A 19,274-nucleotide genomic window follows, 5' to 3' on the forward strand; every position below is an offset into this window, starting at 1 on the left:
TATACCTGTATTGAGTCCCAACATAAAAAAAAAAAAATTTAGTAGGTAGCAGGGCATGGTGGATACACTTGTAATCCCAGCATTCAGGAGGCTGAGACAGGAGGTCGCGATTCATGGACAATCTCAGCTGCTTAGTGAGGCCCTTTGCAACTCAGTGAGACCCTGTTTCAAAATAAAGAATAAAAAAAAATAGGGCTGAGGGTGTAGCTTGGAGGTAGAATGCCCCTGGGTTCCATCCCCAGTACCGCAAAAAAAAAAAAAAAAACCATTAGTAGTCAAGCCTCGTCTGTTCCTTTTGTGTCCTGGCGCAGCGTGGAGAGGGTGAGGTATTCAACATACTGCAAGTTCAGGGAAGAATTATATTAGTGATTTGTTCAGAAACCAATTCCTGAAAGAAGAAGAAACGCTGGAGTCCTGGAGTGGACTTACTGAGGAAGTTCTTAGGGAGTAGCTAAGAAACTCTTAGGAGTCTTTTATGGAATCAGTAACATTTTTCTGGTTGAAATAAGCATTGCAAGAATTCCGTAACTGCCCTACACGACGAACGTAGACTTGCCAGACCTCAAAGTGTGGTCTCCACGAAAGTAACAGACAACAAAAAAACCTACAACAAAAAATGTTGCAAAATGTGGTATGTACAGAAAACCGATAAAGTTCACTGTAGAATGCACAGAAAAAAATTAAACTAAGTGAAGAGGATATAGAAAGAAATCGAGAGAGAGAGAGAGAGAGAGAGAGAGAGAGAGAGGAAGAAGAAGAAGGAGGAGGAGGAGGAGGAGGAGGAGGAGGAAGAAGAGGAGGAGGAGAAGGAGGAGGAAGAGGAGGAGAAGGAGGAAGAGGAGGAGGAGGAGGAGGAAAAGGAGGAGGAGGAGGAGGAGGAGGAGGAGGAGGAGGAGGAGGAGGAGGAGGAGGAGGAGGGCAGGCAAAAATATCTTCATACTATTTAAAAACTGGGTAAAGTATTTCAGTTTCTGAATGAAATTCACCCGAAATCATTAAAGAAAAACTGGTCAGTATTGATATGGTTCTGATTAAAATGTGTTACTCAAAAATATATCCTAAAAGCATCCTCCAGATCAAATGGCAGGGCTGAATGGCCGGCTTCCTCTCTTTCCTCCCCACCAGGCCGATTTCTAAGTAGGAAAGCCTATCTGCATGAAGTGTCACAAGCACACACAGTTACTGACCCCCCTGCTGTCTGTGTCTATGAACATTGGCAGTGCTTGCTCCCCTGTCTGCAGAAGCCATCTTAAAGTGAGCTGAATAAGAAAAGAACGGCCAAGCATGGTGCCGCATCCAGGAACGCCAGCACTGGAGAGGCTGAGATACAAAGAGAGTGGGTTCGAGGCCAGGGTAGGCAACTTAGCAAGACCTGGTCTCAAAACAAAACAAAATTTAAAGGGCTGGAAGTGGAGCTCAGGGGCGGTATAATCCTGGGTTTAATCTCTAGTACCACACACAAAAGAAGAAAATAAAACGTTCATGAGGATAGGTTGGAAATTTAAGTAGCTCACTAGAAAACAGTAGTAAGGACAGGGTAAAGAAAATAGTAGAGAAACAGAAAGAAAAACAGCAACCAAGGAATACATATATATTTATTTGACCTGTGAGAAATTGTGATTACATAAATATGCCTTGTAAATAAACACAAATGTGCATGTATCTGATGAAGAGATCTTCCATCTGGGCGCTGGCATAGTGCTTCATAAGTAGCCATCAATAACATTGTGTTAATAACAAAGGAATCAAATCTTTGAAAATCCTTTCTAAAATTATTAAAACAGGAACGACTTTATTAGAATATTCAGCCTTTCAAAGAGCGTTATGATTTCTGTTCTGAGCATGCACAATAGGGAATTGTGTCCAAAAGCATAGACCAAGATCGTGTTACTTTTCGCCTGGCGTTAAGAGATGCCAAAGGATACGCCTGTCCTTCAACCGAAGATACTTCATTAATTCAAATTAGACATAAAAATGAGGGAACTGAAGTCAATGTAAAGAGGCTGAAACAGGAGGATCGCGGGTTTCAGGGCAGCTTCAGCAATTGAATGGGGTCCTCGGCAACTTAGTGAGATCCTGCTTCAAAATAAAAAATTAAAACCGGGCTGGAGGTGTAGCTCAGAGGTAGAACGCAGCTGGGTTCCATCCCTAGGACTACACAATGCGAGCGCGCGCGCGCACACACACACACACACACACACACACACACACACCCCTAAGGAAGGAAGAAAGGCAAGCAGAGTGGGGTAAGTAAAATGTACTAGGATCCCCAAAAAGTGAGGGAAGTTGACACCAAAGCATAAACCTTGACACGGCTACAAAATGGAGGGGGATGACCTATGAGCTCCCAGAATAAGTCATGCTTTAATTTGGTTATCAAATGGAGGGATTAAGGTGATCTCTCAGGGAGTCCCCTTGGAATTCAGAGGTAAAGGACGCTTCACGCCTTCAGCAGCCTAACCTCTGAATGTTCCCGGGCCACGTTATAGATAACATCCTTGACAACAGCTGGCTTACGTATCCTTGAAAATCAGCGCGATTTCAGGAAAGTTCACATGAACCGGTGTGTGTGGGGGGGGGGGGGGTGACGCAACGGGGCCTTTCTTGAGTCTGACGATGTGCCTTAGGTCCTCAACAAACCCTGACTATGGGAACAGAGGCAAGCCAAAGCCATAGCCCAAAGGGGCAAGTATGATTGCCCGAGACCGCAGGGTCTCTAAAGAGGGCTCTGGGGCTCATTCATCCTGAGGCTGCTGTCTTAGACTTCAAAACCCACGTGTGGCCTTCCTGCCACATCACACTGAATCCTGCTTTGACCACGCACGCTGGAATAAGCTGGCTCTTCTTGTCTCCTGCCCCTCTTGCAATCAATGTTGGCAGAGAACCCTGGGAAATAAATGGGTCGACCTGTGAAGGTACTTAGAGCTCAGCTCGGCACCGGGGAAGTCCTAATGAAGGTGAGAAACGTGAGTTGTGTCGTGATTGGTCGCCTCTGTCCTCTAGACTTGCACAATCCTTGGTGACCCCGTTAGAGACTGACACTGGGGCGTGTCAGTTAATGGTCAGGTGGGCTCAGAAAAGGTAAGAGTCATATATATATATAATTTATTTATTTTTAATTTGTGGCTCTGGATCAAAAAGGTCTCCACCCTGGGTCCTTTTGCCTGGCAGAGAGACAAAGCAACATTGGAAGATAAAACACCCGTGCTGGAGGCCCAGAAGAGCACTTCACAGAGAAAACCCAGATCCAGACAAAGGAGCCCGGGGTGCCCCCCAACGTCCATCCCTCAGAAGCTCGCCAGCGCCATCCTGAGGCTGAGAAGGAAAGAACAGAAAGAGGAAGAAGAAGAAAACTCCCTTCTTCTGGGGATTGAGTCTACTCCAGAATCTAGTTCTTTTGAAATACGTTGTATTTATTTTCCTTTCAATGTCATCTTAATGCTTTCCTTATAAGAAATTTGCTCAGGGTCAATGCTGAGATCCCAGCCATGCTGATTTTATTACTGGGCCTTTTGTGGTTACAGAGAATCAACCAAGATATAAATGGCACGCAGCACGCGTAAATGCCAACAAGGGACACTGGATTCTAAGAAGAAAAAACAGACGTATTGTGTTCACCTGCCTCGGAATATTAAAATATCAAAAAAATTTTTTTTTCAAGTTTACCAGATTTTATAGACTCTCTAACCCCCAGCCCCTTTGAAAGAGTGAGAATACTAAGAAAAACATTATGCAGGTCTCAGTAGTTGATGCACAGTATTTTTTTTGGATCTAGCAGATATACTTTTTATAACTTTTCTCTGAAAGAAGGAACTTTCTAGCTCAGATTACTTGGACACTCTACTGTTTATTCTACCCTTTTTGAGCAGTAGAAGAGATTTCTCTCAGTACTTCAAATAAATAAGATATCCAGCTGAACAAACACCATATATTCTCGTGGATTACTTTGGCTTCTTAAAGAATATTTCACTTTTTTTTTCAAAATGTAAATGATTAAAGAGACCCCATCATTTGAAACTCAAGAATGAAATGTTTTAAGTGGTAAAAAAATTCTACATACGGGGGGATATGAAGAAGCCAAAGAGGCTTAGCTCAGGAAAAGAGCTTGATATTTCACGGGGGAAATTTTAATATTACCAAGTAAGGCATTTTATTATACACTGTAACAGGGATGGTTTCCTGACGCAAAATCCAAACTTCAGCATTTGATGTCAACCTCGACCAACCGTATCTTCTAAAAAAGGTACAACATAAAAGGTGTTTTTCTTTTAAGGTTCCTATGTTTAAGAAACAAACTCCCAAACAACATGGACAATCAATCCTATGGATTATATGTAATCTGATTAAGCAGAATAATATTCTACATGGGATTTAAAATAGTTGGTGAGCCTTATCTGGTTTTATAGCTGGTGAGGAAGCAGAGGGCTCAGTCTACGGGGCCAGAAGAAACTAAGCCCTGCTCCCAAGCCCAGGAGTAAGGGAGGAGGGCCTCCCAGCGGACTCTTGCCTGGCCAACCCATGACCACAGCCCGTGACACCCTAAAGCAGAGGGCCCAGCGCAGCCCAGTGCCCATTCTGCGCACAGGTCGCCGGGGGAGGTCCCTCACCCCGGCTGGCTTTGCTGCCGTGTTGGCCAAGCCTCCCTCGGGTGCTGATGTGGGTGCTCCAAAGCCCACATCTTTCATAGTTTCCCTCTAGGACCCAAAGGGTGATCTGGCGATTACACAGGGCACTGGTGAAGGGTCCTCCAATGTCACACACACACACTGGGTGTTCATCTCACATTAAGCTGACTTTATTTTATTTTATTAATTTATTTATTTTTCCGGTACTGGGGACAGAACCCAGGGTCATTGTACCTCTGAACTACACCCCCAGCCCTATTTTTTAGTCTTTTTTTCTTTTTTTTTCTTTTTTTTTTTTTAGGTACTGGGATGGAACCCAGGGGCATTGTACCTCTTAGCTACACCCCCAGCCCTAATTTCTAGTCTCTTTATTTTTTTTATTTTTTATTTTTGTGGTACTGGGTGTGGAATCCAGGGGCTTTTCTACCTCCAGGCTATACTCCCAGACCTATTTTATATTTTATCTGAAAACAGGGTCTCACTAGGTTGCTGAGAGCCTCGCTAAGTAGCTGAGGCTGAATTCAAACCTGTGTGATCCTCCTGTCTCAGCCTCCCAAGAGCAGGGGTTACAAGTGTGCGCCACCACACCCGGCTTAGTCTCTTTATTTTTGAAACAGGGTTTCACGGGGTTGTGAAGGACCTCCCTAAGTAGCTGAGGCTGTCTGCGAATTACAACCCTCCGGTCTCCGCCTCCTGAATGCTGGGATTACAAGCGTGCCCCACCACGCCCGACCTTCTTAAGCTAATAATTTACTGGTTAACTTTATGGACTGTCCTTATCAATACCAATACCATCATGCTGCTGTCTATTTTGCCTTCGGTCTCTAAACAGATCCAAAATAAAATAACAATAATCACAACAAGAAGGTCAGTTATGGGTCAACATATAAACACGTTCCGACTTGACTCTCTGGCAGAATTTGCCAGCCTCTTTCCTCGCCAAAGCAAAGGGTAGGATCATCAGAAGCATTGATGATGCTCTTCCTGTGTTTGCTTGGTTCTCTGACTCTGGTGAAATGATCTCATCTTGGAAGATGGGTCGGTGGAAATGGGTACTCACTGGAACTAAAGCCCAGGCGGAAGTCCTGTGGTTCCCTCCTCGTTTTTGCGCTCATCACCCTTCTAACCACACACGGTCCTCACAGGGACAGGGCCCGTGGTCAGCATTCTGTCCCTAGCAGAGTCCCCGGCAGAGGCCAGACGCCCAGTAGAACCTGCTGAATGGACGGATGGACGCGCTTTCAAAACAACTGCGACAAAGCGCCCCGCGGTCCACAGGGGAATTTATTTGGGCAGTCTTGCATCTAGCATTTCCCCCTTTTGCCTCCTTTCTAAAAGTGGGTGGGTGACGTGTTTATAAAAGGGCACTGGCTGGAATAATTGTCCTGAGATAATAAGATTCTGCAAGCCTGGCTGATCCGTTCACTCCACCGTAGTGCGTCTACACAGGCGCTTCACAGGGGGCTCACCCCATGGCGTCCTTAGGTTTACTGTTGTGATAAAACCTGAGATTCACTGAAGAACCAAGGGCCGAGAAGACCCCTTTGGGATCTTCTGGGACGGTCATTCCTGAAAGTAATCCCACCATTTCCAAGAAAAAGAAAAACAGCAAGACCTTGATGGGTTTTCCCAAAGGCCAAATGTATTTCCTGGAATGTGAGCCTCCTCCCAAGACTGGGTCCAGCCTGCCATTTCTGGCATTAAAATACCTGTATTAGAGCTGGGTGTGGTGGTACACATGCCTATAATTCCAACACTTGGAAGTGCTAGAGGATGGTTGGGTGGGATGGAGGCCAGCCTCAGCCACTAAGAGAGACCCTTGGCAACCTAGGGAGACCTTGTGTCAAAACAAAAATGTGAACAAAGAGCTGGGGTGTAGCTCGGAGGTATAATGCTTCCAGTTTCAATCCCCAGCACCAAAATAATAAATAAATATCTAATATAAAGTGATAGTAATGGTCAATGATAAGAGTTTCTTTTCTTCCAACTTGGGCAGAATGAAAAGCCTCAGAACCTGGGTTTGTCTGACTTTCTTATTTCCTTTCCAATTAAACTTGTGTAATCTGCCAAGACAACTAATCTTGGTCAAGGGACTCATTTTGGGATAAGATTACCAAGGCCCAGGGAGGGTCCGCAACTTGCTCAAAGACCCAGGATCCCCCCCCCCCCCCCCCGCTACTGGGGATGAAACCAGGGGCATGCTACCAGGGGCATGCTACGTCTGAGTGACATCTCCAGCCCTATTTTTTATTCTTTCTTTCTTTATTTATTTATTTATTTTTTGGTGGTACTGGGGTTCCTGGAAGCCCTTCTACCTCCGGGCTACACTCCCAGACCTATTTTTACATTTTTATTTGGAAACAGGGTCTCCTAAGCCAGCACCCGCGGCTGGCTTCGAACCTGCGCTATCCTCCTGTCTCCGCCTCCCAAGCGCAGGGATTACAAGCGTGTGCCACCACGCCCGGCTTATTCTTTATTTTAAAACAGTCTCACTAAGTTGCAGAGGGCCTCATTAAGTAGCTGAGGCTGGCTGTGAACTGTGATCCTCCTGTCTCAGCCTCCCAAATGCTGGGATTACAAGTGTGCGCCACCATGCCCTGCTGCCCAGGATTGTTTGATTGGCGCAAACTCAACAATTCCACAAGAGGAGATGTGAAGGAAGGTGTTAAACCCGTGCCCCTGGAGCCTAGACTTTAGCTGGCTCTCAGGGAACCTGGAAATATGCTCTCTACTGTTTAGCAAAGCATTCCTTTATCTTAATGTAATAAGATGGCAGGCGGGGGAACCGTCTTCTAAGTGCTCCAGTGAAGGAGGCCGGAGTCATCTTCATTTCGGCTAGAAAAAACATTACCTTCCACCTCCCAGGGAAAAATCAACACGTCCAATGGGCTATACAGAAACCGAGGTGCATAGAAAGAACGTTCCAGAAAGTCAGGGGCGGGGAGGGGGGGGCATGGAAACCCCTGGCTCGTGTTGAATCGCACTGGCCTCCGGTATCGAAACGGAACTGAGGCCAAAAATTATTGGGAAGAAGTATGAAATTGGAGAAAAGGAAACTGAACGAGGAGGATCAAAGAAGGCAAGGCTAACTTACAAAAAGAAAAAGCAATAAAAGCGTTGGAAAGAAAGTTTTAAGAGGCAGCTCAAAACTGGACTGCCAGCGGGGCCATGGAAAAAAGGAAACTGGGGAGATAACCGGGGAGGGGGGGCCCAGATTCCCCAGCTTGCTTAAATGTTCATTAAATAATTTGTCACACATTAAGTGCAGAGAGCCACTTTCACGCCTCTTGGGTGTTGGTGCAGGAACAAAGGCAGAGGCAGCCTTAAAACACCCCAGGGGAGGCAGAAGGGCCACAGGGACCCAGCACCAGGCTCACAGAGGCTTCTCTTTCTTTCCGACAAGAAAGGGGCTGCTCTTCCCTAGGATCAAGGCGGCTGCTGGAAGCCAGGGGGCTTAAACTGGGAACCCTGGAAGCCAGTGCATCTCCTGGGGCTGGAACAGACAGGGTTCCTCAGTGAGGACTGCCCAGGTACCCAGGGAGTGGTGCACCTTCCTTAGTATTAAACCCAGAGGCGTTTTGCCTCTGCGCTACATACCCAGCCCTTCTGGATTTTTAATCTGGAAACTGAGTCTCGCTAAGTTGCGGAGGGTCTTGCTAAGTTTCTGGGGCTGGCTTCAAACCTGAGATCATCCTCCTGTCTCAGCCTCACATCGCAGGCATGCCCCGCCGCATCCAGCAAGAGGTGGACCTTCTGTGACAGATGCAGTGCCCTGCTTGGGAACAGGGTCACTGATAAGCCACCCTGAGAGCTGTGAGCCCTCTGCTTGTGAAGTGCACCAGGCGCTGATGGGCAGACCCTTCATGATCTGCCATCCGCGAGGCCCCTCTGTTTACCTTCCACCGGCTCTCACAATCAACCTGTCATAGAGACAGCGTTCCCGCTCTACATGGAGACGACTGTACAGCCGTTCATCGATTCACTGGTGCCGGTTCAAAAGCCTACCTGTTCTTCTGAGGATACAGGGAAATGGATGGAATTGGAGGACATTATGCTAGGTGAGATTAGTCAGTCACAAAAAAGAAGAAATCGGATGCTTTTCCTAATATGCGAAAGCTAGGGAGAAATGGGTAAGAGGAGGAAGTCTAGGTGAAGAGGAGATCCTACAGAGGAACAAATAAGGCGACCTAACTGAGGGGATGGGAGGGGGGAGAGGGAAACTCTCTAAAGCACAGGATGTGTTACAGTGAAATATGTTACGGTGTGGGAAAGTTATGGTTTTGGGGAAACTGTCCCTGAGGACCCCTGTTTGGGTTCCGGACACAATTTCCCTCAAAACACACAAAACCCAAAAAATCCCAAAAAACAGAAAAACCGCAGGTTCTTGTCCTGAGCTAAGGATAAGTATACATAGCTCGGACACTTGCTGAAGATTTAAAGAAGTTTATTAAAAAGATAGAAATACAGAAGATAGTTACAGCCCCATGCAAATGGCATGGGGGGGGGGGGTTGAGCCAATTCACCGCCCAAAGATACAGCACGTGGACCGGACCTTTTTATACCGTGACCTCCATCTTGTTTAAGTCCCTGTAAAGTTCCTTCACCAGCAAGGTGTGGCAAGGTGTCTCCTTTCATGAAGGTCGACCCCTCCTACCATCCTAGCTGGATTGTGTAGATCTGTCTTTTAAAAAGAGGAAGCCCTAACTCCCCTCTCCTATGGACTTGTTATTTTTATCTAAGTCCATTTACATTGGAAGAGTTGCCTGCTTTTAGCCAGAAACCAAGTCCTTTCACAGATTTTTGAAATAAAATAATCATAGCTTTCTCAAATCTTCCTAGGCCATTCCCAATACTGGTCTAGGATATACTTAAACACATCAAAGTCAATCGCTAAGCCAAGCATGGGAAGAAGGGATGGGGAAGGAATGGGGTGGGGATTGGGTAAGGGCTAATTGGGTGATGTGTACATGTATGTCTTCACAAGTCTTTTATCCCATTAAAATGTATGACTACAATGCACCAATAAAAAAATTTTAAGTAACAATTTTAATCAAAAGAAAAGTCTACCCAACCCCCTCTCCTTGCCACCTGAGATGGCCTTACCCCAAAGGCCCCAAATGCCAGTGACCTCCTTTCCCAGCCTCCCCTGCACGTGGGATAGGAGCAAGTCACCCAATCCTAGCCAGGAAGCCTGGTTCTGAGATGGAAAACTCTCCCTTCAAGGAGGCAGGCAGGCAGGCAGGGAGGGGGCCCGCCACTCCATTGTTGTGCCTTGCTTTAAGTGTTTGTTTTAAGTTAGGTATTAAGGCTTAGTTTAAGTTTTGCTAATACAAAATTTGTTATAATCATTAGTAAGATCAATAATATTGTGTGTAATAATTATAAGTCGCAGGCAGACATCTAAGCGGGAAAAGGCTTACAGGAGAATTCCTGGAAAAGCTAAGGGCATCCGCCTCACCTGAGAGCATCTGCCCGACTGTCTCATACCTTAGATAAGAGACCCTCTCTCAAGTGACCTTCTCTCTTGTGACCCTGTTATCTTCCAGAACATCTGTGTGCCTTGTGTAACTGCTGTAAGGTATAGAGTGGTAAATGTTAGAAGTCCAGGCTGATGTAATAAGAATGACTTTGCAAAAAATAGTAGATACCCCCTAGCCCTACCCTATTATCCCAAAAACATCTGTCCAAGTTACCTTACTGGATGGAAGCTGTAAATTCAAAAAGCGCCATCAATGATGTAACAGACTTGCAAGATGTTGTATAAAAATCCCACCCGAAGGGCGATCTGGGCCTTTGCCGCTTGTGTGGAGACACATGCGCTTGGGTCCAGGTTCGAACCTGTAATAAAGTGTGGCTTGACGGACTAATAATGGGCTATGGACAGTTATTCTCGCTGGCTAGGTTACAACACCATCTTTCCTTCAAGACTTGTCAACAGACATCCAGGTAATCACATCTGAACGGATGTAGAAAACTAAGCTCAGAGAGGCCAAATCATTTCAAAGTTACATAACTAAAAAGGGAGAGGGAACTGGGTTTTCAACACAGGTGGGACGCTGCCAAATGCACTGACCTCCTACCGTACCCGCGGGCCCCCGGACAAGGCAAACAGAATCAACTTGAAAGCGCTGGACAGGACAGAGAGCTGAGAAGGCCTGCTCATGCCTGCTAATCTCAGAGGGTCAGAAGAGGTACCAGGGTTCTCCGTGATGAGCAGAGGGGCCCCCCCGGGGGTCTCTGCAGACCCGCCCACAGAGGGATCCTGAGAATCTAGGTTTTTAATACAACTAGCCCAGAAAAGTCCAGGTAATCAGAGAATTCTACCCTCACCGGGGTGTCTCTCAATATTTAGCTTGTGCTGAAATTTCCACTTTACAATTTGTATTTCCTTCCCCAACATAAAAAAGGGCCTCTCCTCCCCATTCTACCTTATATATGATATGTGAACTTGCCAGTAAAGAGTTGAACAAGGGCTTTGTCCTTGCTGTCCGCAGGGTAGGCAGCCACACATATTTAAAGGGGGCGAAAGGGGAAAGTATGTTTCTAAAACACTAATTTGAAGAACAAATCAACATCTATTTTCCCATTCATTATGTTTTAAATTGTACACCGATAAATCACCCAGCCTCGGGTTATTCAAGGGCAGAACTACCCAGAGTTTGGCTCTCCCGAAGGTTACGAGAATGACATCTTGTGCTTTCCCTAGCTGTAATTTATAACTTTGCAACAGGCCCCGCGATGCAGGCCCATCCATTAGCCGGGTAGCTGCACATCTGTTAAAACTCAGCACAAGGGCCGACTCTGCGCGGCCACAGGAAGCGAAACTCAATCTTTTCAGAAGTTCTACAAACTCCAGCCTTTTTTTTTTTTTTTTAATGTGGAACGGTTTGAAAACACTGTTCCCTGAAACATCTGCTAAGCCCTAGCTACCCCCCAACACTCCATATTCTTTCTACTGTTACCTGCCAACACAAATATTTGGTTGCAGGGACCGCCCTAAGAGGCCTGTGACCCTGCTGGGCTTCTAATTTACATGCCAATAGGCAAGGGCTGGCCTGGGCCTGGGACCTCTGGTGAGGATATTGTTTACCAGAGCTGAAGGCTTGCCTTTGAAAAAGGGCTGGAGGGAGGGTGAAATCCATGGAGGTGCTGTCAAACATTTTAACAGGGCAATGTAACTGCATGGTGAAATACAAATAGCAAGGGTTCCACTGTGGGGGCTTTGGACCCTGGGAGGAGCCCTGGGAGGAGCTGCAGGGTTCTGGGGCTGGAATGCCATATTCTTGCAAGAGCTGGTCATGTGCTTTTCAAGTGCAAAATAAAGATAAGGATTCAGGCACTCTAGGAGGGTTGTTGGGAGTCCGTGGAGAAGCAGATGCCGCTGCTGCTGCCTGCTGTCTGACCCAGGCGCATCTCACACTGGGAGTGTGGCCAGATCCCAGAGTCACGGCACCTGGTAACCACTTAATAGTTGAAAGGACTCTGGAGAACTTCGCATGTCGCTAGATAGCACCTTGTGTCTGGTTTTGTGCGTTAAACCTTCTAAGGTAATAGAAATATATACATAAACTACGGATATTAATATATGACAAATGCTACATGTGTAAAATATAATTTTGGAGTATTATGATTGCAGAACAAACTAAAGGGACAGAGACGTACGTGCAATGCACCTATGTCTTTATAATAGAGTGCTCAGCACACTTTGGTTTCCTTTATAATGCATGAGAGGCAGCTATGAAGAATCCTGCATCTGTGTAGAAATCACATCGCGCATGCCTGTCATCCCAGCATTCGGGAGGCTGAGACAGGAGGATTGCAGTTCAGGGACAGCCTCAGCTACTTAGTGAGGCCCTTTGCAACTCAGTGAGACCTTGTTTCAAAATAAAGAATTAAAAAAAAACCCAAAAACAGGGCTGTGGGGTGTAGCTTGGAGGTAGAATGACCCTGGGTTTCATTCCCAGTAACGAAAAAAAAAAGAAAAAAAAAGAAAATTACCCAGTTTTCATTTGTACTATTTTTCTTTTATTATAAATTGGGGGGCAAGAAAGAAGTACTTCCCCCCCAGAACCCCCCAGCACACCTGTCCTGTCCTCTGTACCCCTAGAAGAGGGATGCAGACATGCGGTTTTACCAGTAGGGGTCGCTGTGCCAAATATTAAGCCGACGTGTTTCTCATTAGTGATTATTATACTGCAGGCGGCCAAAATGGAAAAATTAATTAATTTCAAAGTGATAATGCATTTACAGCAACAATTAGAAATGTATAACTGTAAAAGGGCAACATTTAAAAGACAGATTACATTTAATAAAGTTGCGCGAGAACATCCAATTGTAAAATTACTGATCTGCAACTATAGCCCTTAAAGAGGCCCTTAAAATAGCCTGACTCCATGAAGGGTGACCTAATTACTGTAACTAAAATCACCACAGTCACAGCAAGTCACAGCAAATAAAAAAAAAAAAAAAATAGGACCGTGGATATGAGAATACCACCGTTTAAGGCTCAAGGGAGCGGGTTGGAGTGGAGAAGCCAAGATGGGGTTGTCTTTTTTTTTTCTTTCTTTGACCTCCTGTGATGGTGTGGATATTCCAGCCACATTCATATTGAGAAGAAAACAGTTTCTCTAAGTTGAAATACAGCAGGGCCTTGAAGCTCAAACCCAGCCCCAGATCTCAATAGCGGGAAGACGGCATCTATGCTAAACTTTCCCATCTGTGTTTAGGAATTCAGCCGTTACCTGGCGTGGGGATATGGATGCCGACTACGTGATTTCTGTCCAGAAGTTAAATGCATTAAAGTGGCAGAAGTGTGTCCCTTGTCCAAGATACAAATATCTCCTGGCGACTGAAAGCCGTGTCCAGGGAGCGCGTGAGGGTGACATCGCCCACCAGTCCAGTTTCTCCTGGTACTGAAATTGACCAATCAAGGTCTAGACTCAATGCGGATTCTGCTCGTCCACATACAGGGCCTAACAGGTGTTTAAAGAGAGGGGACCGGGTGCGAGTCACACAGGCAAGTCCAAACTCCCTGTCCCACCGCCTCGCCAACTGGGTGATAGGGGAACTTAATGGTTGAAAAATACCACCAGTCACCTAAATACATGAGTATATTATTGGACAGGATTTTAGATGGAATCTAATCTCAGCCTTATATCCTATAAACTTCCAAATCTTTATTCTTATCTTAAAAATGCCCTTTTTTTTGTGGATCCGGGGATGGAACCCAGGAGGATTCGACCTCCAGCGTACACCCCCTGCCCTACTTTTTATTCTTTATTTTGAAACAGGGTCTCACTGAATTGCAGAGGGCCTCACTAAGTAGCTGAGGTTGTCTGCGAACCACGATCCTCCTGTCTCAGCCTCCCGAATGCTGGGATTACAAGCGTGCGCCACCACGCCTGGCTTAAAAATGCCTTTCTGTAGAATAGAAAAGACTATTTTACCAATTACTCAGAAAAAGGAGCGCGGATTGCCTATCCAGTGCGTTTCTCCCTTGCAGAGCAGATGTGCAGATTGGGGACCACCGAGGCGGGCGTCTGCCACCAGCGTGCGCTGCCTCTCTTGCCAGTAACTCTCCCCTGGGCCTGGAGAGCCAGGGACAGAGCCTTCCTCTTCCCTCACACCTACCACCAGACCTCCAATTGACAGGCATCTTTAGCCCCGAGACCCTCGTTGTATCCATCATCAGGAATTGCCTTTGGGCTAAGAATCTTCAGGAACCAAGGCATTGCCCTCAACAATAATAACATCACGCAAGAAGCCCGCCCGTCTAGTCTCCAAAGGGTACTTCCTAACTCAGAACAGTTCTCGAGGGCTACCACCGGAGCACTAGATTTCCAACATCTCTGACGCAAAGCAGAAATCACATCAAAGGAAAACAAATCGTCATCGATTCCACCAAGACCTCCAGCCACGCTTCAGGGAAGAGCAAGCAGCCCCCACCTCCACTGAGGTGAGACCTCCGGAGAGCAAGGGGTACACGGGCGCTAGAGCTGGCGCAGACGTGGTCAGGGGCCGCCCCGACGGCTTGGACAGGCCTGACGACGCACTGTACTCACAGACCGAGAGGAGGATCTGCAGGTCTCCTTACCATGGACTTGGTGAACGGCCGGGCCAAGGTGAAGAGCAGCGTGTACAGCCACCAGCCACGGTGAATGGACGAATACATCATGTTCCCAGGGTGCAGGGCGTTGGATGTGACGCCCCGCGGCGAGAGGCGCCGGTGCAGCTCCCTGGAGAAGAGCACATTGCAGAGCTTGGACCTGTTGTAGGCCAGCATGGCCCAGTAGTCCTTCTTCGATGGAGACAGGCGGCTGAAGTCAAGTTTCCCCGAGGTATCGTTGATATCCGTGAATCTAAAAGGACAGGAAATCTGGCATGAGGCCGCTGATCCCTGACTTCTCATCTAGCTTTTTATTTCTGTTAGGAATCTCTGAGGTTGGCGCACACCTGTAATCCCAGTACTTGGGAGGCTGAGACGGGAGGAGCGTGGGTTCGTGGTTGGCCTCAGCAACATGGGGAGGCCCTGTTTTATAAAAGAATAAAATAGGACTGGTGGTGGAGCTCAAAGGTAGCATGCTCCTAGGTTCCCTAGTACAAGGTTCGCACGCACACACACACACACATCTCTGAGTCAACTGTGGTAGTCTACATCTGTAATTCCAGTACTTAGGAGGCTGAGACAAGAGGATCACAGGCTTGAGGCCAGCCTTGGCAACTTAGCGACACCCTCGGCACCTTAGTGAGAAGAATTCAAAAATTTTTTAAAATGGTCTGGAGAGCGGGGTTAAGCTCAGAGGGTAGGATGCCCCTGGATTCCATCTCCAGTACCAAAGAAAGTGGAGATGGAGGAGGAGAAAAAGGAGGAAGAGGAGGCGATCTCTGGAAATGATGCGGAGATTGTTGAAAAGTCAGTCCTGCACACACTAAGACCCTGCCCCTCGCAGACAGACAATGGAGACTTAACAACGGGTATTCAGTGGATCTACAGGCTGCCTCTTTTAAGCCTATGCTTATAAATGCAATGGTCCTAACATGCTGAGCCCCTCCCCCCCCAGGTTTTTTCAAGACCTTCAACAGGAAGTTCAAGGATAATTCAATTAAATTGGAAAGCATCTTAAACTCAAGAGCTGCTGCCTTTGGAAACAGAACGCCATGGCATTCCTAACCTTTGACAGGTTTTCCTGGATGACTTTAGCCAAGGCTGAAATCCTGTGTATTTCCATTTGAACATTCAAGTGAATACAGGTGAGGCGGGCTCCCTCGAAGACCCTTTTCCAGATTAAAAATTAACGATTATAAAGGGGTTATAACCTTGGCGAGGTGCCATCGGTAAGTCTTACACGTTTAAAAGATAGGTGTAAACAGAGGCAGAGCGGGTTCTGGCAGATTCGAATGTGTTTAAGTATACCCAAGACATGGACGCACACAAATCAAGGTAACTAGTTGATGGTTTATAATTGGGTCTGACGGAGTCGTTAAACGCCAGCTGTTTGTTTCTTTCCTTTCCTTAAAAAAAAAAAAAAAAGTAGAGACGGCCCTTAAAAATAATTGGATCATAACAAACAAAAGGAATTTTCTAGAAGGCCTCATCTTTGTTTAAGGACCCCTTATATTTGATCATTAAATGAACTCTGGGCCTCGGGTAATAAGGAAGTATAATGAGGATACTCCATGTGTTATGGAACACCAAGAGCAAATGGCGAGGTTAGAATCACGAAAGAGTCTTGTACTCCCCTTAGAAGGGGAGTGCAGGTTGGGCGCGCACACGCGTGCACACACACACACACACACACACACACACACACACACAATATAGGGGCAGATGAAATTCACATTTTAATGGAAATTAAATATCCCTTCTCCAGGACTCGGTCAGTGACATCCAATTCCTGGTGTTAAATAGCATCGCTGCTCTGCAGCCGCAACAAAGCCAACGGCCGGGTCTGTCATCCGAGAGAGAGGCCAAGAGCCCTTGAAACTGATTGTTGTCTGCTTCTTCCCAACTCCCCAAACTATGGGAAGAGCCCCGACTTCTGAGCTTAATTGTCTAAGGCGGTAACACTTAGCGGGAAATTTGGAAATTTATGGGGGCCTTTTACTGGTGGAAATAATGATTGTCGGCGGGAGCCAGGGAGGCTGGACGCCCTGCAATGCAGATGAGTCTTGATCCATAACGTCGGCCCCACCGACCATCCCTGCAGATGAAAAGGCTCTGTCTAATTATCTGAGCTCAGAGCCTCGCTGTGTCTTACAAACACGCACAGTTTTAACTGAATTTCCAGGAGTACGATGCAGAAAAACAGCTCTACAAGCGAAGAAGGAAGCGTTCTCTTCCTGCGTGGGCTTCTTTGTTGTCTTGTTTTTGAAGGTCCAGCTCGGTGAGCAGCGCTCTCCACGTGTGCTCTCACACCTACCTGCTCACTTCCCCACCTTCCTGCCCAAGTATTTCCATGTCAAAACACACGCTGGTTGGTTTCCCAAATATGTTTCATTATATTATACTTAAGCTATCGTGCTGAACTAAAAATACATGTTATCATACTGATTTAAAAATACGTGCAGGAAGCCAGGCGTGGTGGCGCATGCTTATGATCCCCGCGCTTGGGACACGGAGACAGGAGGATTGCGCAGGTTCGAAGCCAGCTGCGCGCGCTGGCTTAGGAGACCCTGTTTCCAAATTAAAAAAATGTAAAAATGGGTCTGGGAGTGTAGCCTGGAGGTAGAAGGGCTTCCAGGAACCCCAGTACCACCAAAAAAAAAAAAAGAATAAAATTGAGTTTGCATAAGAAAATTGTGTGTGTGTGCGTGCATGTGTGTTGATTTGGCAAACAACCCAGCAACAGCCATTTAGAGTTTGTTCAACCTTTTTCGTTCCATTTTAATTGTTATCTGAAAAATTTTCACAGCAAGGGAGTCAAATTCTCATCTCAATATGATCTGTTCTAGATAGGCAGAAACGCGATTCTCCTACTCCGACTCTCACACAAGGAACTAAAATTCAGTGAAGACACAGGGAGGCTAATAAATATTTTTGCCTTGGGGCAGTCTAGTGTAATATTTTCTGCAAACATAGGACTTTATTTTTCCCCTAACAGGGGGTCTTGACTCCAACGAAGAGATTCCGCTAAGGTTTATGGAGGTAATTGGACATCAACACTTGTGTTTTACAGCTTGGTCCAGGGCGCTGGGTCCTTGAGTTGTGAGTGAGTGCCTTCACGTACTGCCTGAGCGACTCTCCAGCCAAAGAATACAGCAAAAGCGTAATAAACAATCCGGCTGGAGGGATTTCTCATTTTGTAACAATACAAAATATGCAAAGAATAACCGGAAATCGGAAAGTCAGAGCCCGTCACCAGTTAAAAGGGCGCCCGACCGCAGGTTTCAGCCAAGTCCTTCCAACTGAAACCGTTCTAAATCAGAAGGCCCGGGCCCTTCCTTCCCAATTAGTCATTTAAATGAACTTAAGGTTCAGATCTCCAAGGTAGGCAGGCATTACAGGGTAGTTAAGGAGAGAACAAAGACGTCACATGAAATGCCATTTGAGATACAGATTTACACAGGGAAGCCAGCAGCCCCCAATTCCACGTAATCTCCCATTAAATACCGACTCATTTAAACGTATCCCGTGGTGCCCTGCACATCTGGCAAGCGATTGGGGCTGGCAGATTTATTTCTGGAGCGTTCTCTCCTGCCTGGCCCCATGGTAGGCTCCCTTGCCTCCTTAACGGGCCACTCTACTTTCTTTGAAAAGCCTGGTGTGATGTGCAAAGATAAGGCCGTCCAGATTTTGTTACCACCTAATTACGAGATGTTCCGTGTCTTTTCACACGGGGGAGGATTATGACGGGCATTTTTCCCTTCGTTTTTTTTTTTTTTTTTTTTGGCCATCAAGAAATTCAAAATGGTAAAAGTAAATCTCTTCGCAGTGTATCATTTATACCGTAAGCCCCTGTGTTTGGGAGTGATAAAGGGTTCCAGCTAACCCTTGGCTGGTCTCTCTCTCCCAAGTCCCCGGGGTTACATTTTATGGAAGTATGATTAAAAAAAATAAGCTTCAATCTGGGTCACTAAAACATTTCAGGGCTTAAGACAGAGAAGAAGGGGGGAAAAATAGGCCCTTACACTTGATTTTTTTTTTTCAAGCTACTCTGCTGAGAATGAATGCTTCCCCTGACTCCCACACCAAGAAAATGGTAAAGAAAAGGCTCCAAACGAATATTAAATCTAGTCTTGCCGGCCCTGCACGTCTTTTGTCTTTCCTGAGTACTTCGCTTCAGAGAAATGGTTGTTTATTCAACTCCAGAAACAAATATACTGAAAATCCGCTGAAATTTTCCAATGTCTTTTTTTAGTCGATTGAATATTCTCCTAATGGTAATAGAAAAGAAGTGCCATCTGATGTTCTAATTGAAATTTTAACCAAAAGAGGCACGGCCAGATTTCTAATATGTTCTAACTACAGTACTTCCCTCTCTACAATTACACCGCTAATGTCTGCATTGAATTCCCTAATTTCTCATTATAAAACAATTGGATTTCATCTCGCCGTCTTTAATTGCATTGTTTCTCCGGCTAGAATAACTGGCGCGCTCTTCTTGGTGAGACTTTGAAGTTGTTGAATTACAAATCGATAAAGGTCACGCC

General features: G+C 46.1%; 1 protein-coding gene across 1 annotated transcript in view; it reads right to left on the bottom strand.

The window, feature by feature from the left end:
• The window catches only part of WWOX (WW domain containing oxidoreductase), a gene marked incomplete at both ends in the record, with an annotated part of 987,258 nt that overhangs the window by 682,656 nt on the left and 285,328 nt on the right, over positions 1-19,274 (bottom strand). The window contains one exon of the mRNA XM_080704229.1: positions 14,719-14,983. Within this exon, the coding sequence (XP_080560355.1) occupies positions 14,719-14,983 (265 nt within the window). The remainder of the gene's footprint in view (positions 1-14,718; positions 14,984-19,274) is intronic.

This window comes from Muscardinus avellanarius, assembly GCF_963383645.1.
Source record: "Muscardinus avellanarius genome assembly, chromosome: 10".
Taxonomy (NCBI): Eukaryota; Metazoa; Chordata; class Mammalia; order Rodentia; family Gliridae; genus Muscardinus; species Muscardinus avellanarius.